General features: G+C 41.5%; 1 protein-coding gene and 1 long non-coding RNA gene across 2 annotated transcripts in view; one reads left to right on the forward strand and one right to left on the reverse strand.

The window, feature by feature from the left end:
* Positions 1-13,516, reverse strand: part of PRKAR2A (protein kinase cAMP-dependent type II regulatory subunit alpha) — a 57,511-nt gene extending 43,995 nt beyond the window's left edge. The window contains exon 1 of the mRNA XM_053953632.1: positions 13,089-13,516. Within this exon, the coding sequence (XP_053809607.1) occupies positions 13,089-13,338 (250 nt within the window). The 5' untranslated portion in view covers positions 13,339-13,516. The remainder of the gene's footprint in view (positions 1-13,088) is intronic.
* An 8,760-nt stretch (positions 13,517-22,276) lies between these two features.
* Positions 22,277-23,514, forward strand: LOC128794247 (uncharacterized). Its single transcript, XR_008433033.1, has 2 exons — positions 22,277-22,699; positions 23,131-23,514. It is a non-coding gene; the product is annotated as an uncharacterized LOC128794247 (long non-coding RNA).
* Positions 23,515-24,053: the final 539 nt, after the last annotated feature.

Raw genomic sequence — 24,053 nt, forward strand, 5'->3', positions numbered from 1 at the left:
AGGTGCACTCAGTGAATTAAGATACTTTCCTACAATGTCAGACTAATTATTCTAGAATGAACAATATAGTTACCTTTTCACGGAATTAAAAAAAAATCCACCCAACCCTGAGTCAACAGCATTATCATTTGCTTCAAATTCTTGCCACACCATGGTAACACAAAATTACATTTTCCCAGTCACCTGCATATTTTCTGCTTGTACTCTGCTGTAAGTTTCTGACAAATGGGGTAGTGAGCAGCAATCTACAGAGAGAGAACTGTACGTTTTGTGTGTGCAGGTATATACACACAAACCAAAGTTCTGTGCAATACAAGCAACTGGCTGTTCCACTGACAAACTGCTCTCAGATACATTGCAAGAAATTTCAGTCTATCAATATGTAGGAATGACAAAGGAACTCTAAGAACAGCAACACTTGATTTTCATGAAATATACATTTCCTTGGGGGATTTATATTCCACCACTTTGCCTCTGTACTATAACAAAGACAAAGCCAAAATTCAAGACCACAAGCCATTAAGGTACACAGTTATGCTGCCACAAAAATAATTATGCAAGCAGAGGCAACATCAGAACAGAGTCATCATGATCCAGTGCCCTCCTCTGACAGACTAATTGGATTACTGGATCCTCTTAGCTTCAGATCAGCTCCTAACACAGATAAGGGAGTTATACAGAAGGGGAAGACACAACTGTTTGTGTTCAGGGCATGCATAGACCCTCAGTCTCAAGCCTGCACTCACAGATCTGCCACCATTTGATGGAAGGGTAGAAAAGTGAAGAAACTGAAAAGGCAGAGCTAGGTTTCAGTCCCAAACCTGAGAGCACAACAAAACTATCACTGACCACTGATTGTAGCAGCACTTCCAATCTGTGTTAATGCCAAGGAAAAAAAAGGCTGGTCTTAGCCTTTTCCATCAGTGATGTGCAGCTGGTCTGCTTAAGTTTGGACTACAACAGAAAAGAAAAATTAACATGGGCAGTTATGGATGAGATGCAGTCTAAGAAGCTTTTCCTTTTGCCTCTGTGAATCACTCTCACAGGTGTATCTCATGTGACAGTATGAAACAACTGAACTACTTCTACAAAAGAGCAATTTCGAAGAAAAATATGGAACAAGAGATTTGAAGCTCAGAGAAACAACCAGCAGCATTGAGAGAGCCTGGTGTGTCATACACCCAGCAGGCATGTGTTACACAGCATGTTCTACCTGCCAGGTCAAGCTGAGTTCAGAACTGATTAATCACAGGTATCTAGGTAAAATTTAAGAATAGCATCTCACAGGTAAAATAGGCACATAAAAGCTCACAGTTCTTTGCCTGGTCACTTCACTACCAATGATTGGTATTTCATTACCAATTCCTGCTGACATTTGAATGATGAAACCTACTGTGTTTTTACATAAGACAAAACTGCAATAGGTTGTGCTGTCATCTGATTTGATCTGAATAAAAGAGCACAAGGAATTTCAATCAAGTGTCACTTCAAGCTGATTCAGAGCTTAATCTCACACATCCACATCTAACTCAAGGCATAAGCACACTTGTATGTGCCAGGCAAGGCACACTGGTTCCAGGGTATTCTGGACAGCTTCTGATGCAATGTTGCTATGTCCAGGGAGGTGGCCATAAAGAAGATGAGGGGACGTGGAGCATCTCTGGTGTGAGGACAGACTGAAAAGCTGGACTGTCAGTCTAGGGAAGATAAGGCTCAGAGGAGTTCTTATCAATACCTAAAAGGCAACTGAAGGACAATGGAGGCAGTTTCCCCTCACTGGCACTCAGTGACAAGACAAGAGCCAATGGCCACAAAGTCAAATACACAAAGGGTCCACCTGAACATGATGAAGCACTTTTTTACTGCCAGGGAGACCATACACTGGCATAAATTGCCCAGAGAGGTTCTGGAGCCTCCATCCTGTGAGATACTGAAAAGCCACCTGGACAAGGTCCTAGGCAACCACTACAGGCAGTCCAGCTTCACAAAAGGGGCCAGGAAAGATGACCTCCAGAGGCACCTTCCAAACTCAACCATTCTTTAATCCCACAAAGATCCTCAAGTTCATTAAAATTCATGCACTGCTTCCAGTTCAACTTCCAATGCAAGTAGAAGTAAAATTCATCTGCAGGTAGATGCATCTAGTTTCAGGCATCCTTTTTCCAGGTAGGTAAATATAAATTCTGACACAGCCACTGCACAGATTTTGGGCTGTTGGGGTTTAATTTGTTTGGCTGCATCTTTTTAAGGAGAGAAAGGTAGGAAGAGCAAGTCTGATAAACAGCCTGGGCTTCTACACATTCTTACTATGGGCACATTCTTCATAACTGCAAACTGAGCACTTTCTTGGGCATTTTTAAAGATGTTCAGTATTGACATTACTGCAATATACCAAAGTACTTCTTAGTCTTATAATGCCACATAAAAATCCACATCCTGTACAAACCTCAGCAGGAGTATCAGCCAGCTTAGCCAGTGTCACAAAAGGCATCTATTATCAGCTGATGAGCTATGACCTTTCTAGGATTTAGCACTCTATCCTGCACAAGTAATCACCCCTGAAGGCTCATTCTTGCCTGAACAGTTTGTAAATTGCCTTTCTCAAACCAGTCTTTCTCAAAAGAGCAACAATTTAAAAAGCTGACTCAATTCTTCTGGAAGTCTGATTTTTACAGTTTTGGAGGATTTATATTAAGTGCTTAAAAAATACTGATGATGTGTTGTTGACCTGTGAAATTATAAAAAATTTATTCAAAGAATTAGTGTTCCCATATAATGATATGTTAAAAATTTTCAGAAAAAAAATTGTATAATATACCACACCACATTTTTAATAACCCAAACCAGAAGCCATTGGTCAATTGCTTCTAAGAAGTTCTACATATACTTGGAACTGAAGTGATTTGCTTTCCAGTTTAAAAAAAAAAAAGAAAAAGGCAAAACAAAACCCCACACCAAAACCCCCACACCACTCACAATTTGTGTCCTTGCTATATATAGATTTATCTACAGTAATGATAGAAGAGGTACACTGGATTTTATGAGAGTCACAACACTGGACACCAGGTTTTCTGCCTTGCTTTCCCTCATCTGTAAGGTGCAGGATCCTCTGTGTGAGCACAACTGACTCCACAATTCATGAGCATTTTCTTGTCTGGTGCTTTTCTAGTGAATGACATCAAAATGTGAATTGCACCCAGTGCTTCCACGCCTCTCCAGCAGCCAGCACAGGCTGAGCTCTGCAGGAGGGTGGCAGCCAGAGGACTGAGGGGTGACACAAACTCATCAGGCAGGACATACACAAGAGTATGAGGGATTCTACAGAAGCATCATTAACATCTCTGGCAATTTTGTGATATTGTGAGCATAGAACATGAAGTACTACTTCACTGCCAGTACAATATATTCATCAATAATTCACAAGTGAATCTTCTTTCATTGAGATATAATTTGGTTACAGCTCCTTTTAGCAAATCAAGCATAAATAAATTTGAGTGGATTATAAATATGTATGTTTTAAAATTTAAAACTGTTTAATCTCCTAATCTGGTCAATCTTTAGGTTACGGTAGACAACCAAATTAATGAGCAAGAACAACTTCCATACTGTATCTCAAAATAAAGTGTTTCATAGCTTTTCTTCCTTCAGATTTACACTTCTAACAACATTATATCAACATTCAACAGTTACTTACAACATATAGCTGTAAAAAGAATCAGCTCCATGTGAAAATGTATTTTGACAAGACAGCCCCCCACACACACTTCCAGTAATTGCATCCTGTGCACTTTCACAGGAAGAGGATTTTTGGGAAAGAGGAAGGGTGAAGACAGACATATGCTCTGCATCCTAAGAAGGGATAGTAGTAAAAAATATCAGTGTGTTGTACCCAGACCAGGGAAAATCCTCTTTATAGAGGCATTTAGGTTGGAAAAGACCTTTAAGATAATTGATTGAGTCCAACCACAAACCCAACACTGCTACATCCACCACTGAGCCAGGTTCCTGAGCACTGTGCCAAATCTGCTCATGGATGTCTGAAGTCTCAGCAAGAGGCTTGGACAAATTCATTCTGAAAATATTTGGATGCAACGATAAAAAATTCCCTGACCAAACTGAGGCACAGCAGGTGGCAAGTGCTGCATGGTTCAGCTTCCAGATGAATTGATTTTTAGGAGCAGAACTTCTAGGATACAACTCCCCCGAGTCACACAGTGCTTCACAACAAATGTACACACTGCAGATCTTCCAGCTATGAAAAGCTAAGAAAAGCTAAAACCACTAGCAAAATCAGTACACATCATGCAAAGTTATATTATTTCATAGTGCTATGAAAAAATTGGTAAAGCAGTTAATAATTACATGTTTCCAGCAGTAAGAAATTAAAATTACTTCACAGGGATTTAAGAGATGCTCATAAAAAATACTAGTCATGTTTATGGCTTTTTATCAAAGTTACATGATCTCAAGATTAGAATTAAAAACATTGTGTCCAGTGATGTTTAACACTACAAAAATTGGTTTCTAAATATCCCCACTCTGAATAGGATTAATTTTTAGCATTTTATAACAAAACTACACAGGGAATCTTTCCCCCACCCCTCTCCAAAGGTCTGAAAGAAGACTAAATGTTCATCTATTCTAATAAGCCATCTTTCATTATTATTAGCCTGAGAACCCTGTGAGTCTTACAAATACTTAAAAATTTTAATCAGAAACATTGATAACATCAAATGTTTAAAAACTATTTCTGAACAATTACTTTCTTCTGAAAAAAAAATAAAAAAGGGGTAACTCAACCTTAGAATTTTCATTCCAGGGCTGTACAGGAGAAATCTTTCAGAGAGAGGTACCCCTATACCATGACAACCAGAGACTGACCAGCTCCTTCACTACAGATGTCCTTGAGGAAGCAATTCTTCCTGAACTATCATAATTAGCACAAGTGTTGCCACAAAAATAAATGTTTACTGGAGCCTCACCAGGAAAAATAACACAAAAATATTTGTGGTTGTTTTTTTTTTAAATTTCTTCTATGGAACACAGTTTTCTCAATAGGAAGCAGAAAACAATATGCTGTCCCAAGGGAGGAAGAACCAAAATGGAAATGAAGAGCCATTGTGACATCCTGCTTTATAGCAGTTTGTCAATATGCAATCACCAAGAATGAGGAAATTGGCACTACAGCTGATTCAAAAATACAGAGGAAATCTACAAAGTAGTTTCTCAATCCTCATCCAAAAATCACATTTCATTCCCGCCACAAACTCCACACATGGTTTTACAATGTTCTGCAACGACAACACTCAGATCCAGAAGGACAGAACAGTGACTGGTGGGAGAACGTGCACTTCCCCTCCAATCTGCAATCCTAACCCTTCTTCACACAACAGTTCACAGTGGGATTTGGTGACAATTTGCTCAGTTCTGCTGGTCAGGCCCCTGATCTGACCATCCTGGTCTGGACTTCACTAATACCCAAGAAGGAATGTAGGGTTCCAGACTTCTGTAAGATGACCTCACACCAAAAGCTGACATCATGCCAGCTCTGCAGGCTAGAGACCAGTTCTGAACAGAAGCAAAGCTGTTCTGCAAGCCACAGGAATAAAAGGACAGAACAGAGTGTGCCTTAACATTTCTTACAAAATAAACCCCAAGATTGTTGTAGGTTTTAAATGACAATAAAAGCAATGCTACAGAAGGAATACCTTCAAGTCCATACCTCATGCCTTGAAGAGCTGCTCCTAAAGATGTTTTCTCCCCTAAAGGGAATTTCCACATCTATGCACAGAGAGCTGCCACTCTCAATCATTTACCATTTCTACACAAAAGAAATGCTCCTGTATGGAAAGGACTCACAGCAAAACTGCTACTAATAAAATGCTGGCCTTTATTATATTTATCACGTATTTATGAAACAGAGGCCAAATCCTAGCAGTGTGAAAACTGTAAGACAGTGTGATTTCCTCTAAATCTCCTCTCTCTTGTAAGTATTTTTCCCACTACAGCAGAGAACACTGCCATCGTCTCCACAACTCTCACAGCAAAACACCAGCGACCACAAAACAGCTGCTTGTTCTGCACAGTGGATTCCTGGAGTTTCTATCCAATGGCCCCTCTTCCAGATCCATATTTTTAAAAGAAAAAAAAGCTTTTGCATTAAAGGATCAGATTTCCCAAATGTCCCCCAGTTGCTTTTCTAACCAATGTTCGTTTATTATTTCCCTTTTCTGTTTCACTGTAATCAGTGTGTATAAAGACATGAAAAATTAAATCTACATGAATCAAAGAATCTTGACATGTCAAAAACCACCAAACAATTGTTACATACCAAAGAAGTACTGATGCAAAGACAGGCACGGAACACAAAGAACCATAACTAAAGGAATCTAAAGGACCATTACAGAGGAAGGAATAACATCCCTCTAAAAGAGGAACCAGTATATTTGTTGAGTTATATTTATTAATGTCTCCCTCTTCTTTCACAAGAAAATATGAATGATCATTCATGAAGCTGAAAACGTTACTGAAGCCAGTGGGAAACATTCATAGCTCATCTTGGCTACATTTCCAGTCTTCATTTGAATAATGAGCAACTGCTCTGTCAGACATTAACATTTTTAATGACTGACTGGTGAATAGCTTGAAGTGAGCTTGTTCTCTGCTGTCTCCTCCTCTTCCCCGAGATCTCCATTGTTCTATTTTAGGTAAGAGGGTACAAGAAAACTTCAGTATTAGCATGAGGGGAACACTGACAGAATTGTCTCAGAATTCTAATATTAGTTTATAAAATGAACAAAAAATAGCAAAGTTTAATTGAAGCTAATGTTCAGTACAATATCTAGCACTGATATACAATATCTTCCTTTAGCTTAATTTTAGAACCAGCTAGAAAAATACAATTTCAGAAGTTTCATACAACTTTTCTTACAATAAACTTCAACATGGAAACACAGGCTTTTAAGAATTCAGCAATTATTTATAATGACTAGTTACCCACTTCATAGTTAGTTATGCTCTTTTAGAAGCTAGTACACAGAGTAACTGTAGGACACCAACAGAGCAGAAACAGTCAAGAATTTATCTGTACAGTTACAGCAACTATCTAAAGCTCTTTCAGAAAATAACAAGCTTAAGAGTTATGTGAAAAGTTACTGGTATACAACAGACTACATATACATATTTAAATGAAAATTTAAACAAACAAAAAACACTGCATGCTTCCTCACATTTTAGGGCATACTGATCACTTAAAGCAGAACAATTATGTCAAGCCACTAACTACAAACTGAAGTAAGAGGGCATCTTTCTCAAGAGGTTGTAAGGAATATCTGATAGATGCTACAGGAATATTAACAGTGCTGACAGCAAAACATTACAAATAAGTCTAAGTGTACTGTGTCAAAATTGCAAGAAACTTAGCTTTGATAATTAATATAGAAGTTCATCCATCCTGATGTAAACCAATATACATTTAGCAATATCCAGGGATATCTGAATTTCAGTCAACCCATTATAATTCTCTGTTTCTCAGCCAGTCAGCACCTTTATCCCTTTGCTTCATACTTCTTTTACTATCTCAGGTAAGGACGTATTATACACATTCTCATTAAATTTCCTTTGTACAGAGGACTACTGATGAAACATTCCTTCAAGCCCCACTGAGCTACAATTGCTGGCTTCCTTAGAACTACATTACTTAGTTCAAAAAATTCCTAGTCTAACCTTGTAATACAGTAATTGCAACCTTAAGAACAAATGCCGAAAAGCAATTTTATTGTTATAAACAAACACAGAAACAAAAAGGCCTCCAGGGGGGAAAAAAAGAAGTATTTACATGCTCTGTCCAAGCAACTAAAAAGAAGTAAAATCAGTCTTCCTTAATACTTAGTTTATCTTCAAAATTCCCCCATGAGAACAAGATAAATAGAGGGAGTGAAGTTCCATTAGTACTAACAGCAGCTACTCTACTTAATCCTTCAGATTTAAGTCATGAAGAGCTGCCTCTGTAAAAGCAAAGACATGTGCAAGTATAGCAGCTGCACAACAGTAGTCCTTCACATTTTTATGCTAAACACATTCAAGATACTGTGCTGCCAAAAATTAATATAATTAGAAAATTAAATTTAGAGATATATTCCTCTTAAAACACAGATGCATCACTAATACTTTGCTTTACAATTGATTTCATGTCATTGATGGAGATTAAAGAATAAATAAAACTCTAAAGCTTCTTCTGTACCTTCTGGTCACTAGGCTTGCTTGAACATACCTTTTAGAACAGAAAGCAAGAATGTGAATTTCTTTTCTTTGTATACCAAATTCAAAGGTTTAATGCAGTCAGATCATAGAATTGTTTAAGGTGGAAAAGACCTTTAAGATCACTGAAGCCAACCATTAACCCAGCTTTTTCCTCTACCTCCCTAAAAAACCTAGAGACTACTTAAGGAGAGCATAAAACACCTTTGTTATAACCACTATTTAAAAAAACCTATGCAGAACTAGTAATTATCACATTATGAGAGTGCTCACTGTGCTACCTAGATTTTAAATGCAGTAGCTACTCTTTGGACTGAATTTATAATGCACATTTGAATAGAGCTACTGTGCTTTCCTGCCAGTTAATTAACAGTTAAGGATGAAGTAGGTAGGTGAAAGCACTAGTAAAAAGTTCGAAGTACTTTAATTTTAAAGATGGTAACTCACAGCAACATGTGCACTGAATCTGATTTACAACTGAAAACTTGACCAGTATTTTTCAGAAGGACTGCTATTCTTCTTATGCTATACTGCAGAAGTTTTAACATCAATGAAATTTATTGAATTATAGGAGTTGGATGAATTATTTCAGGGAAACAGCAAGGAGTTGTGCCTAACCTGTGAATTGATGTAAGCAGAGCATAAATGCATCGTGATTGATATAACACAGTGATTTTTGGGGAATTCCATAAAACATCAATTCAGAATAAGAAAACATAAGGAAATGATACTTAAAAATAAGAAGATAAGCAATCTAAAACAGGTTTAATTTAATACCAAGTGTTCCCATTAACAATTAAAAAGTTAAATATTTCAAAGATGCACTGAACTCTTATTCTGTACCACATTCAAGATCTAAAGATGTAAACGAGCATTTCTCTACTCCCTTCTGCTCAGATATTCTACTGATGTTTTAAAGATGACATTTAGCAACTCCTCGAATTTTAATTGAGAAGCTCAGTGCAGAGCTAAAGAATCTTTTCACCTGTCCATCCAGATACATATGCACCATTTCCTGTCCCAACAAGAGAGCATACTGAAGAGGATTATTTCAAAAGCAAAATACTAAGAAGGGCTCTCTTTGGCTCAGGAGGCAGCTGAAAAGCACATCATCTTTCTTTCAATATCAAGGCAAAATCCTGAGAAGGAAAAATTTTATTTGCAATAAAATACTTGTAATTAGCTGAAACATCTGAGTTGCTCAAATTAGTATAACCGCAAAAATACTTTAGTCCCCTGGTTAGTTATACTTAATACCTCCAAGAATACATACAGGTGGTTTTATTGTTACAAAAAAATAAGACAAAGCAGCAAGTTAATCGTGCAGCACTTAGCACCTTAGTGCAACTGTCTCAAGGAACAGGGAAGCAGAGCCTCTGCCTTCCTTCAGGTGAGCTCCTCAACAGGAGGTTTCCCAAAGCAGTAATTCAAACAGTGAACAGACCATTTCTGTGGCATTAATTGCAGTCTTAACACATCCAATCAGAGCCTGCTTGTTAAAAGTACAAGTGTCATGGTCAAGGACACACTTTAAGAATACGTATCTGTCCTTGGTTACATTCTCACGCTGATTTTTGAAGGTCTTGCTTTGTACCTTTCCCAACCCTCCCAACGTCTCAATTTTGCAGTTATACCAAACAAATAAAGGCTCTAAGGAAAGCGTTGTGTCTCTTAAATTCTCTGCCACAACCCAGTGGATAACTGTTTCTGAGGGCTCCCCCACAACTACCATCATTTTATTTTCACACATGCCTTACAATGCACTCTGATGAACAGCCACATCCTGATGTCCTCTGATCACATGTACAAAAACAGTTAAAATGAAGGATGAAACTCCAGGGGGGTCAGACAGGAAACATAAACCTGGAAATAATTTCCTAAGTATCACCTAAGAGTGTTCATCCTAAGAGAATAAAAGTATTTTTTTTTTCCTGTAGCCTAGGTAGTTTCAGTGACTTTTACCACATGGATGGAGTTCCACTATGGCATCACTCTGACTACTTGAAGACATTTGCCACAAGGCTTACACCAAAGGCCAGGACTTCCCTCTGACTTATTCTTGCTTCTATTACCATATGCACCATATGCACCATCAGCATACAAAAAACCCCACATAACTTATCTGAAATGTTATCTCAGTCTGAGCGTGCAGATGAGCCTAGCAACACACACAGATTTAATACTGGGCCAGACACACACACACACGAAGATAAGCACATTATTTCTAAAGATCTTTCCTACTCCTAACACATATATAGTAAGGGCAATTATTTAAACTAGCTTTAAGCTTCCATAACATAATAACTTGGAAAAACAACTGCTCAATTTCATCTTTTTCTTTATAAACAGACATGGAAACATGTTTAAAAGATCCATTTGACCTGTCACAGCAACTCAAAGGTAACAAAGCATAACCTAGGAAAGCACAGTGAAATTCACTGAAGTCTTTCCTAAATTGCCTAAGATGGAAAACTGCAGTCTTTATAAACAGTATTCTGCTCCATCCAAGGAGATTATTTGACCCTCTCATTGTGTATGCTTTCCCTATCTCCACATCTTCTTTAAATACTAAGCAGATATAAGCACCCAGGATCTTGTCTTCCACAAGGCACGAGTATTGTCCTACCTATGACAGTGATCAGGTATCAGAACCTCAAATTTAACATTTTTCATTGATAGAGACAACACTACAACAGAAACCTAATTAACACATAGCCATGGTTGACTGTCACTGTTAAACAATGCAAGAAAGAATCATTTTTCCGACCCTCCAGAGGGATCCTCACCTGCTGCCACAGAGAACATGGCACTGTTCCTGGGAAACCACAAGGGGGGAACAGCACGGGTTTTCAGATAGGAAGCAAAACAGAATTACTGACAGTGGCACTTGCACAAAGGGCTCTACTACAAGAAGTGACAGTGCCCAGCCTTGTTAATTTAATTTTCTCTCTGACTAAGATAGAAAGATGATAAGCAGAAACATGAAGCAAAGGAACCACCCTTCTGCTAAGGACAGCCTCGCTGTGTAAAGCTGCATTTGAAAAGCTGCATGGCACCATTAAATTTTTACATTTTTATCTGAAAACATTTCACTTCAGAAGATCACTCCAGCTGCAGCTGCAACATTCAGAAAGAAAATTTTACACTTACTTCCCTGAAGACATTATTTCAAACCCCAAATCGAGGTAAACTGATCACAAAATAGCAAAATTGCACCCAAAGACATTAGACTTTCTGGTGGAGTGGGTTTTTTGTTTGGTTCTGTTAGCTGAGGGATTTTTTTGTGTTTTAGTTTCTTTTTTTTTTTAAGAAAAATATTAAATACAAGGACATTGCACATTTTTAAGAACTACATCGAACTACCTACTGAAATTTTTCCAATGTGGAGTTTAATTTTAAAATACACTTTGCAAGAAACTCTAACTTCTTTGAAAATACTGCTGACTTGGTTGCAGGGCAAAAAATCACTTGTAATTCCATAAATCTGTGCTCATATTTGAACATTCCCTTAAATTCAATTCAGTCACCACCAGTGTACACATCTTCACCCTTCACCTTTCATCTATTCTTCTTCATGCCCTAAACACAACTTCTCTCTCATGAGAAAAACACATCCAAACCCAGACACTGACTGCAAACTGGTTTTCAATTCATTCTGGCTGTACATTTCACTCTTGTCCTCTCGCACATTCCATGTCCTGTTTGTCTATTTTCAAGAGCTTAAGATATGTTTCAATTTGTGAAGTTCCCAGCCTAAAAGTGCTGCAAAAAAAAAAAAAAATAGCTGGTGTCTCAATGCTTCCATAATAAAAACAATTATTTGTTCCATAGTTTAATTTCTTCCTGTTACTCTAAAACTGTTAACCAGGGAGTAGATGTTAAGAGCACACTGCATCCACAAGGTGACATCCAGTAATTGGTCTAAAAGAGGATCCTCTATCAATAAAAGTCAGAAACCTTTACGTTATAGGTCAAGGGCACAAGACCTTCAAACGAGGGCACTGAAAGTTCAGGGGAAGCACGCCTTTTCTCACCTTTCCCTCCCCTTTAAGCCACCTTCTAATAATGACAAAGTATTCCTTCCAAAAAATTCTGGGTGTGCCAAGAACCACCATTCACAGGCATTTTAAATAACTTCTAACACTGAGGCTCAATTACAAACACTCTGCATAGCCTAAAACACACAGTATAATTCTGACAGAATAAAGATTCAGTATCACATCGCATTTCATTGTCCAGCTCAGATTAAGTATCTTTTCCATCTTCGAGAGTGGCAGTATAAACAGCAATATACAAGTGGCTTTGAATTTTAATATGTCGCTAAATAGCGAAAGTTATTTCAGTGCTTTGTAACAGCCACTTTAAATACTCAACAGCGGCAATAAACCACCCCAGCTTCAGCGAAAAAATCCCAACCCCTCCCGTCCACAATGATTTAAAGACAGAAATGTAAAGATAAGTACAGAAGAGGTTGCACAATAACACATGATCTTCCCTATCACATGCTTGGCAGCGCGCTCGCTGCCCGGCGATACCCGGTCAGACCCCGGGGCACTTGGGCCGCCCAGGGCAGCGCCGGACACTCCGGCCCAAGTGTCGGGGTCATCCGGGGCTCGTGGAGCACGGCCGGCAGCCCACGGGGAGCGGCGGCAGCGCGGGGCTGCGGGAGCCGGCGGAGCCTCTCCCCCATTCAATCCCTCCTTGCTGCCCGCCCTGCCCAGCGGCGGCGGCTTCGGCACCGGGCACGGCGGGGAGGCGGCCCTGGGCTGCAACCCCCCGGCAGGACCCCGCGCTCCGGGCGCCCCCGCCGCGGCAGCGCCGGCACTTACGCTCGAAGTCGGAGTCGGAGTCGTCGTCACCACGGTCGGGCTCCTCGTCGCCGTTGGACTCGGTCTGCATGGGCTCCCCGTCGAAACTGACCACCCTGCGGCCGCCGCCCGCCTCCTGGTCGCGGGCATCCCGCAGGCGGGCGAAGTACTCGGCGGCGAAGCCCAGCAGGTCGGACGGCCGGTGCCGCAGCACCTCCACCGTGTAGCCCTGCAGCAGCTCGGTGAGGCCCGGCGGGATCTCGATGCTCATGGTGCCGGACACCCGGGAGGCCCCCTCGCCTCCCTGCCTGCCTCCCTCCCTCCGTCCGTCCCTCCCCGCGTCCGCGGCCGGCGGTGCCGGTGGCGGTGGCGGTGCGGGCTCAGGGCCTCCCAGACGGGCGCGGACCGACTCCCGCCGCTCCGGTCACACGAGCCGCGGGGCGCGGAGGGGAGGGACGGGACGGGGCGGGAGCGGCCGCGCGGCGCAGGCGCGGAGCGGGCGCGGGAGCGGGCGCGGGGCTGCGGCCGCGCGTGCGCGGGGCCGGGGGGCGGGGGAGGGGGGCTCGTGCGTCAGCGCGGGGCGCGGCGGGGCCGGGGCGGGAGCGGGGAGAGGGGGGGGCTCGGCAGGGGACGGGACGGGACGGGACGGGACGGGACGGGACGGGACGGGACGGGACGGGATGGGTCGGGTCACTGGGTGCGTGCCTGGATGGTTCCGCTCTCTGGAGAGCTGATGGGCGCCCGCCGTTCTGCGCCCGCCGGAGCCGTTAAACCCCGGTCGCGGCGGGTTGGGCCGGGTGTGAGCGGTGTTGGGAAACCTCTGGGCCAAAGCTGGCGGCGGGATGTGGGAAGGGATGGAGGTCAGGCGGGCTCTTCCTCGCCGTCGCTGCTGCGTTTTTATTTTTCTCTGATTTCACATCGGTGACCCCGTACACTCATTTCTTGTCAGAATCACAGAACAACTAGGTTGGAAAAGACCTCTGAGATCACTGAGTACAGCCTTTGACCAAACACCGTCGTGTCTAGACCATGACACTGAGTGCCACGTCCAGTCTTTAATCCTTAAACGCGTCCAGGGACAGTGACTCCACCACCTCCCTGGGCAGCCTGTTCCACTATTTAGTCACCCTTTCTGTGAAAGAATTCCACCTAATGTCAAACCTAAACCTCCCCTGGCACAGCTTGAGGCCACGTCCTCTTGTCCTTTTGTGGGTGTCATTGGAGAAGAGACCGATCCCCACCTGGCTACGCTCTCAGGTACATCTAGAGAGCAATAAGATCCCTCTTGAGCTTCCTTTTCTCCATGCTAAACACCCCCAGCATCCTCAGCTTCTCCTCATCAGATTTGTGTTCCAGACCCTTCCTCAGCTCCATTCCCTTCTCTGGGCTCACTCCAGCACCTCAATGTCCTTCCTGAACAGAGGGGCCCAGAACCAGACACAGCAGTCAAGGTGTGGCCTCACCAGTGCCAAGGACAGAGGTTCTCCTTCCTCACGGAGCATGTGAGGGTGTTTCAAAGCTCCCACAGGAGCAGGAGAACGAGGGTTTTTTGACCTGGATCAGATCCAATCGAACTTCCATCCAGTTCTTGGTTGGAGTTAGATTTAGGACCTATGACCCCCAGGTTCTTGTCAGAATTATGTCATTAGAGAACAATTCTTAAGTCAGTGCAAGGTCTTCACACCTTTTGCTAAACACTGAATAGAGCCCTGATATAGTCTGAAAGGGTAGCAATAGTATTGCTCTGATAATAATAAAGCATTACAGATAAGAATTGCAGAAAAATTAAACAGAGAATCATAGAATGGTTTGGGTTGGAAGGAGCCCTAAAGGTCACCTAGTTCCAAACCCTCTGCCATGGACTGGAACACCTTCCACTAGACCAGGTTGCTCCAGGCCCCATCCAATCTGGCCTTGAAGGCATGGGGCATCCACAACTCTGCACGACCTGCACCAGTGCCTCATCACCCACACAATTGCTGATACACGTGAGCTTTGGGGATACCCATTCATATGCCGTTAAATGCGCTTTATTCAGATTTTTGCTTGTGTTTGTTGTACAAAACCTGTTATCTGTGTGTACAAGGGAGGTTTGGCAGATGCCCAAGGGCTGCATGGAGTGGAGCCATCAGCCCTTAAGGTTTGACGTTGCTGGGAAGCTCGTCTTGGGACAAAATAAACTTGTGCAAACATGACTCAAGGAGAATACGGATGTTGGCTTAGTGACACCGCTGCGTGTTGTCAGCATACATATTTTTATTTAATTCTTCTTTTGTTTCAACAACAAAACAGCAAAAATCAACTCATTCTCAAAATATGAAATTTCACTTAGAAGCCCAGAATTGGCTGAGGCAGCGTACTGTGTTGTTTTGGTTTTGTTTGCTGGCGTGCCAGAGTCCCCTCGCTCATCCAGATGGCTCTCGCTGCACTCCCAGATAAAGGCAGCCTGTTCATCGCTGCTGCACGGAGGGCACGGCGGCGGTGCCGCAGCACCGCATCCAGTGCTTCTCCTGACCGTTCCCGCTGACGGAGGCCAGTTGCGAATCTCATGGCACATAAAGGTGTTCTTTGTAATACAGCTCCCATATTTTCATCTGGAGTAAGATTACATTATGCATCCATACGAAGTGAAAAAAAATTTTAAAAAGCACAGAAGGTAGATTTGCCATACTTTAGCAATTTATCCAAAGATTTTGTATGAAGCTGTTGCTCTTAATTTCTATTGTTTTCTACAGCAAGAACAACAGCTGTGTCTACTGCCTTTTTCAAAAGATAATTGATACTGATTTTTCATTTGCCGTTCCTACCATTATTATCTGTCTGATGGTCTCAAACATTACAAGAGCACATTTCACTGCTCAATATATGTACTTTAGCTACTGACAGAACTAGTAGAGTGAAAGATTCTGATCAATGAGAAAACTATGGTTAGTCCCCCCATAAAATTAAGATTTCTGATGAGATCTTTGCTGGTTGGATGCTGAAGATATTGCTGATGATGAAGAGGTAAAAATGAAATTTTAAAAATTCTGTAAAAATGGTAAAACAAAATAACAGTAAAAAGCAATGGCAAGAAGGTTAAAAGGAAGAAAGGGAAAGTCTAATTCCAAGGGAATACACTTATTGTTCTTTCCCACTTTTTTGCACAACAGCCAGCCACCTTACAATTGCCTGCTTTTGGTACTAGACAGCTCTTGTATTTACTATTAATGTTTGATAATTTTGTGTCATTTGTGTCTGTGAATATAAACCTGGTTATTTATTTGAAAAAAAAAGTGCTAACAGAAAATATTGTTAAGTCTCTGAAGGGCTACATTGTATTGGCCTTCTGATATTTATATGTCCACACACAACTAATCAGCTTCAGGGGAAAGTAAAGAGCAGAGCTCTGTTTATTCTCTTCCTGAAGGTCAACGGACAAAATCAAAAGCATCCAAGGTCACACAAAGTGCATTTTCAAGTTGATTTCCACCACAGTTTATCCTGTTTCTTTAAAAAACTTTTTTTTTTGGTAAACATCAGAACAGAAGGCACAAATATGCAAGAAGCTTGTCGGTGATCAAGTTAATTGTTACAGTGCCTGCTGTGCATACAGAGAGTGCATCATATGCTTTCTTTCTCCCTGAATTTGCATAACTTTTAAAATTATTACTATAATAAGCATTCACATTAAAAGAATGTTAGAAAATAAATTAGAAAACGCACTTGCAGCCTTAATTTGATCCCCTTTATAATAACATTTTTAATTCAGGCAGCATGACCAGTGCAATTTCTTTCCTCTGGCTTCATGACATATTCAGCACCCAGTATGGAGTTAGATAAGACTTGTGTAGCTGATGAAGCTGGTCCCCACAGTATTCCCATCAAAATAGATATATTTCAGTATATAGTTCTCCTAATAATTTCTTAGTGGCTGAAAGCTATTCCCATATATACCACATGTCTGTGCTCCCAAGTGGTGAAGTCTCTTCCTTTTATTCTGCCTGTTCTACCCAGATCTGTGTGACTTTGATGTGTCATTAGTGAAACTGTTGTGGAACTTTAGTGCTTGTCCTGCTCAGGCAGGAGCTGCAAAGTTGCCAGCAGAAAAAGCAAAATAGTCTGTGTAGTTTTGCACTGAGGAAAAATAATCAGATTAAACTTCCTGACTGGCTCCTTAAAAAGTAAAATAAATCCTTTTATAACGAGTAATAATTCACTTCTCATAAACCTGTCAGCACCAGCCAGAGCTCAGACACTATATAAACATATGTACATCTTGGATTAATTATACTTCCCTTCAAATTCCATACAAGGATCATGCAAGAAAACACTAAATATTCCGATGGCAGTTATTAGTGAACACAGCCTCACGTTTTCCACATCCCCCTGGTGCTGAAGCCAGCGACCAAGGTTTGGCACAGCAGCAAGTTCCAGAAGTTAAATACCTGTTAGATAAAGCAGCACTTCTTTCTCTAAGATCTGGAGCACTCTTCCCATATTTACCAAATTCCTCCTACTCCTGGTATTGCAGGGTTTGGCAAATTATGTTTCTGCCTGCGTTTTATTTGCTACTTCGTGATTTTGTAAACCTCAATCTTACCTCAGCCCTCTCAAAATTAAGATCTGCCAGTCCTACTGGTCTCTCCTCCAAAAGCAGCTGCTTCCCCAGGATGACATGAAATGCTCCTTTCTGTAGCTGCTCAGCTTCTCTGTGCCTTTCATGAGCACGGTGTGCAGTTCTGGTCTCCACATCCCAAAATGTGGGCTCACCCTGGTTTTACACAGCAGAAAAATGATTCTGTCTGTTTTGTTCTCTAACGCTTTTCCTTAGATTTTTTGGCTGCCACATCATTATGAACTGAATGTATCCAGTCTTCATTTTAAGATATAAAGAGATGAAAAAAATCCCACTTCCCTTGCTCTGTTTCTCCCATGGCTGGCCACCCTCATTGTAAAGAACATGCTGAGTTTTGCATTTTAAGTTTTCTGTGTTTGACATTCAAATGTTTTTCTACCCACTGCTTGCTCCTGTTGCTGCAAATGTGCATAAACATCATACAATTTTGTACATAATGTACACAAACCTTCTGAGTTTGCATTTTACCAGGAGTAATAGTAACAAACAAGTGATCCTGGGCTTAACAACCAGGATGTAGAGATCCTTGAACACCATGTGGAAGATGAAACTGCTTCTCCTGCCTCTGTGTGGTTCCTTCTCAAGAAAGTGCTAAACCTCAGAAACCAAACTTTGCTTGTGACAGTAAGTAAGATTTAGTATGTATTTTTGTTAGCTTTTAGAGTGAATAGCATGAGTACTGTATATTTCAACAAATCATATGGGACTGTCTATCAATAGTGCAAAGACAGGAGAAAAAATCAACCTTTTTTTTAAATAAATACATATAAATACTTGTGTCAGCTTGAAATTTGTTACCTTGACACTACCTTTAGTCCATAAAAAATATTTTGTATAATTCTTAGAAAGATAACTTGCTGCATTTGTTGATAAATGTCAAAGTATCAAGTTGGGAGAAACATCTGTATAAATGATCTGATTTTCATTGGTGTCATTTAGTTTATGAACACAGAAATCACTGATTCTGTTGGTAACAACTACAAATTTTCAGGCAGTAGAAAACACCAGCCTTAAAATACCTGATTTTGTAAATCATCTGACCTAGATGTTATCTAGATGCAAAAAGAAATACTTCTGACTATCATGTCATACTTGTGATGTAAAGCAGCACGTGTTTGAATCTAGGTAAAAGTAGTATCTGTGACATAAGACGTGTGGGATGACCGTGTTGTTTAAACTACCCTGAGTAACATTATATAGCAGATGTAGAGTTTATGGTTCTCACGTCAGAGGAGCCCTAAGCAACGGCACTGCTGTGTAAACAGGGGATATTCAAATAAGGACTTAGCTGAGCCCTTGGTTCTCTTGCATACAAAGTGGTAGCTGTACCCATTTTGGTTGTACTTTCGTTTCTGGCCCCAGCACTGAAAACATTACATTAAGACCTTCTCCACATAGGTTGGTATGAATTCTGGGCAGAGGGAACTGGTGGGAACAGACCTTTCTGCGTGTCTGTGGTTTCCAGTCACTCACTGGGTAGCCCTGATCCTGCTGGAGGGTTATGTTGGCCTTAGAGCACACAGACATTGCTACTAAATAAAGATAGAAGGTTTTCAGATTGCTTTGTTTTAAGAGAAGAAAGAAAATTAACCTCCCTGTGACTTGTTCAAAGACTAATCTGAATCCAAACTATCAATTGCTGTCTGTGTTTTCCAGCAGAACCTGTTCAAACACAAGTTTATTGATGTTGAGGGGTTTGTCACACAAAGAGATCTGAAATTTATTTCTTCCTTGAGCCTTTGCTTTAAAATCTGGAATTGTCTTTTGCTGTATGTACAAACTTGTCCCCTCCTCATCTTCTCACATTTCTACCTGACACAGTTCAGTTTATGAGCATTTCTGTACTGGGTCCCAACCTGCCACTACCCAGACATTTATAGCTTTGTCACTGTTGCTACAGCTCCTGTTTTCACATCTCTGTTGTCCCCTTTGTAGACTGAATGTTATTAACCATTTCTCACATTTGGCACTTGCCCATTTGTCATGTATCTTCACTAGATGCTTGTAAAATAACAATTGCCCTTCCCCTCACCTCTGAGATTTACCCTATATCCACAATCTATCCCTCACCCCATCTTGCTTATCTCCCCTGGGGGGACACCTTGAGCCTCCTTCCAGATCTCTCTGTCCTCTTGCAGCACCTGATCTCTCACTGAGACAGAAGCCACAGCTCCTTTGCTCTTTGGCCATGTGTCTTGTGTCCACCAGAAGCCATTGACACATTTCACTGTTCTCAGTGTTTGTGTCCTGCCCTTTGGTGTTCACAGACCCATCCCGGGCACAGAAGTGCTGAACACAAACATTGGCCATACTACAATGAAGAGCTCATTTTACAGGTCAGCATGGTGTGTTAAGTAATTCCAAGTGCTGAAATTGCAGTATTAAATGTAAATTGCAACAGTAAAAATGAGCTTTATTCGCCAAATCCCCAAATTTTTATATTTCCCTCTGAAAACCCTTTTGTTGGCTTCATTACAGCTGTTAGCACTTGTTTTAATTAAACTCATAGCGCAGTATGAAGATCAGTTAACCAATTTTCAGAGAAAATCAGTAAGCAGTTCCTATTCTATTTTACTGTCATTCTTCACATCCTGTGCTTTGGTGTACATTATGAAAATGCTGGCAGAGAATTCTGTATCTCAGGGGAGGATAATGAAGATATGAAACTTCTCACTTCTAGGCTGGTTTTCCAATTCAGTTTAGGTTCTTAAGTTTTATAGAAGTATTTGATGTTTGACTGCAGCTTGGATGTCTTCATTCAAGGAAACAGGTGGTCTTATCATCCAAGGAAGACGATTAAAAGGCCACCTCACCATGTCCAGATCCATCTTTGTCAGTCTCTGCAAAAAAATGATTGGTTTGTAGAGCTGAAAAATGCTTGCTGCCTTCAACTATGACTTAAATCACGTCTGCATATGAAACTAATTGAATGGGTGTTCCGTGTAAAGTGCTGCTCCTGAGAGGGGTTTTGACTTTAATTCTCAAGGCTATCAGCCCTGAAGAGTTGCATTAGAAAAAGAGCAAAAGAAGAATCTGGTTTTAGAGAATGCAGCAGCACTGCCTTTTGTTGCAGTTGCTTTGAAGTGTCTCTCCATTGACACCTAGTGTCCGTACAGGAAGATCTTTAGATTCCTCACAGCCGTGCTGGCAATATTTATCTATAAATTTTAAAATACTTTTCTCCTGTGTGCTTTTTAAGAGCTCTTATTGATCCTACCAGGTCAGCCAGTAGGTGAGACCAATGGTGCAAACACAGCAATCTCCCTACTCCTAACAGTGACATCAGAGACACAGAGACATACAGGGGTATGTCTGTGTTCTGAGTGGCTCCAGGAGCCCTTTTCGGTGCTTTGCAGTGCAAAAATATTATCCTTTTAAAATTTTTTTCTGTAAATACCTACAAAATATTTAAAATCTGTATCTCTTTCCTCAGAGCATACAAGCAATTGTGAACCAATGAATATTCAATATAGATCTTACAAAGTATTGTACTTTGTAGTCAGGCATTATTCTAATTATATTTAATTAAAGAAGAGTCTTTTCAAAGATAGAAATATCTTTTTTTACACTCTATTTTATCACTGAAAGGTACTTAATAAAGAAGTGTCTTTATTCTTCAAATGGTGAGAGTTATTATCATATTTATTTATTTATACTGTAGAAATGCCAAGTTTTTTCCAAAACCATTTGTTGTTCTGCTTTTGCAAAATCTTGAACAATGGCAGTGAGCAATTAATCATGCATTACTGTACACTTTGCTCTGTGAGCAGCTCTTCCTTTGCAGTACTTCCTCCTGCTCCTTCAGTCAGCCTGAAGTGCTTCTGTTGGGATGTGCACACAGGGGCTGTGCCAGAGTCACAGCCACACCATGCTTGGTCCTAGACTGATGTGAAGTCCTTCCCTACTCTGAAAACACCCTGTACACTCGTACTTGGATCATTTCCATTGTTATCTGCTCACAAAGGCAGTTATTCCAAATAAATTATATTATGAAAGCTTAACAAGATATGTTGTCCTAATATTTGTGTTGCAGCTTCAGGAAAAGACAACTGGTTCGAGGGTGCACACCAGACACAGCTTCTGTCCATGATGGACTCTGTGTATCCAGGGGGCTCATGGGCTCCATGATTTTTGGCAGTGTTTTTATTTCCAGCCTTTCCTCAATGTCTCATAAGCCCTAGGTGAGCTCTCTCTTGAATTGGTGATACCTGATATAGCAGGGTCCCGTCCTTGCCAGCTGGTGGAAGTTACTAGTGTGAAAATAATAGATCTTTGCCTTGGAACAGCAGGAAACCTGCAGAAAAAGAGCTAGAACAGCCTTGAAATTCTCCTGTGAAAGTCAGAGGAGAGTGAAGCAGTATTTTCCACCATTTCTGGAAAAGGAGCAGTCATCAGTTTCTATGGACAGTCACATCTTTCCCTTTCTCCTTTCAGTGTTCTGTTATTTAAAAATGCTCATTACATTAACTGTCAGAGAGTCTGTGTTGAAAGAACCTGCTGAATCAATGCATCCAGAATAAGAATGACAGCATCATTAAGATGTATCCTGCTTGGATTATTCATAATTTAACTATAAAGCAAAACATGTGATCATGAGTAATAAAGGAATGTGACATAAATGATTTCATTCAGAGCAGAGCATTAATGCAAGCACTGGCAAAGCTGCTGCAACAGCAGCCAGAGCCTTTAATTGCAACTGCTTATAATTGGGGTTAGAAATAGGTGTTTATGTCTGGTTTAACCATGATCGTTTGGCCACCCCAACTTTTCATCCCCGATAGGACTCAGTGCTTCCAGCAGCCCCAGATTTTCCCTCCGTGGTGTCAACGGAAGGAGGCAGGAGGCAAGAGCATCGTGTTGCTATGGCAACACATCCCACTTCCCTGGGGATCATGTTGCCTCGGCGACACCGGGCGGGCAATGCCGCTGGATCAAATGGACTCGGAGCAGCTGCCCCCTGGAAGGGAGGAGAGCTCCGGCCTCCGGGAGCCCAGAGGTTCATGGGCTGCTGCAGGTAGGACCCTGCACTCACAGCAGGCTCTGGGCAGGAGAGGCTGACCCATGTGTGTGGTCCTGCAGGTACTGAGACGATGCTACAGCCAAAAGGAGCTTCCCATTATCATCTGGTGGGTTAAAATAAGATAGATGGCAGGAAGGCCAATGTCAGTGGGAGGGGTTCTGCTGAAGGCAGCAAATGCTTGGGGCCACTGTCCTTGGTTTGTATGATCAGGACCTGCAAACACAACATCAGAAGTCATTGTTGCAAAATCCATCTGTAAATGGAGGTGGACTTGTACATTGATTTTAGGGTAGTCCAGTGCTGCTTTTCACTGCGTCACATCCAGTACCCAGCACCACACAGGCAGGGGATTAAAGATCAATTTACATAGGCAAATGCCTGTGTTAATGCTGTGAGCACAGAGCCTCCCTCCCGTGTGCCTGCAGGCACTACAGCAACCAGCCCCAACCCACGGGGACAGCAGTGACAGGATCTCAAGAGCCCCCAGACCCTTTGTCACAAGAGAGGTTTTGGATATCTGCACCAAACATTCTGTGGACTTCACTGGAGCCCTCTGTGCAGCTGCCAGTAAGAAGAGGGGGTTCAAAGCTCATGCATGGCCACCAGTTATGGACACCAGTTATCCACAGCGCTTGGAGAGCTATTTGAGAAGCAGGAAGATAAAGGGCAGACAAATTTGCACAAGACAGGTAAATTCCTTGTAATTTGTCTGTCCCACAGGAATCTCTCCTCCCTTCACACTGTTGCAATTAAGAAGCCTCTTGCTTACTCTAATGAGTCCTTGAATAAACACCATGTCTGCAACACAAGCCTCTTGTCCTGATTATGTGAGTTAGCAGTGTTTTGCTTTTTTTTTTAAACCTTACACTAATTATTTCAGAAGAGCAGAGCCTGCTCCAGGGAGTCTAGTGTTACTTTTTGCCTGTGGAAATATTACCATATGCTGCAGAACTGTGCTCAGTGGTGTTAACATACCTGGCTTTAAGTAGATAACGTCTGTACTTGCAGCTACACCCTACTACTTGCTCTATCCTTGTATTTCTGTATTTCTTACTCTCTCTGAGCCATTCTGTGTGCATTTTCCACACAACATTAGCTCTCTTTCTTCACACAATCAGAGCTATGGTTAATTGTGTTTACAAAGGATTCCTGAACTGTGGGAAATATTTCTCAGAAAGTGCAGTTTTGCATCATTTAGCCTTGAAAGGATGCTGCTTCCCCTGACCTTTTGTTGGTTTTTTCTCAGTGACTCTAGTAATTACATCAGTAGCCTTGGGAGTCACATTTTCCTTTCACATCTAGGAAAGATCCAACCTTTCCTTACCCTTTCTCAGTGGAATCACATGTC

The sequence above is a fragment of the Vidua chalybeata genome, chromosome 12, assembly GCF_026979565.1.
Source record: "Vidua chalybeata isolate OUT-0048 chromosome 12, bVidCha1 merged haplotype, whole genome shotgun sequence".
NCBI classification, from domain to species: domain Eukaryota; kingdom Metazoa; phylum Chordata; class Aves; order Passeriformes; family Viduidae; genus Vidua; species Vidua chalybeata.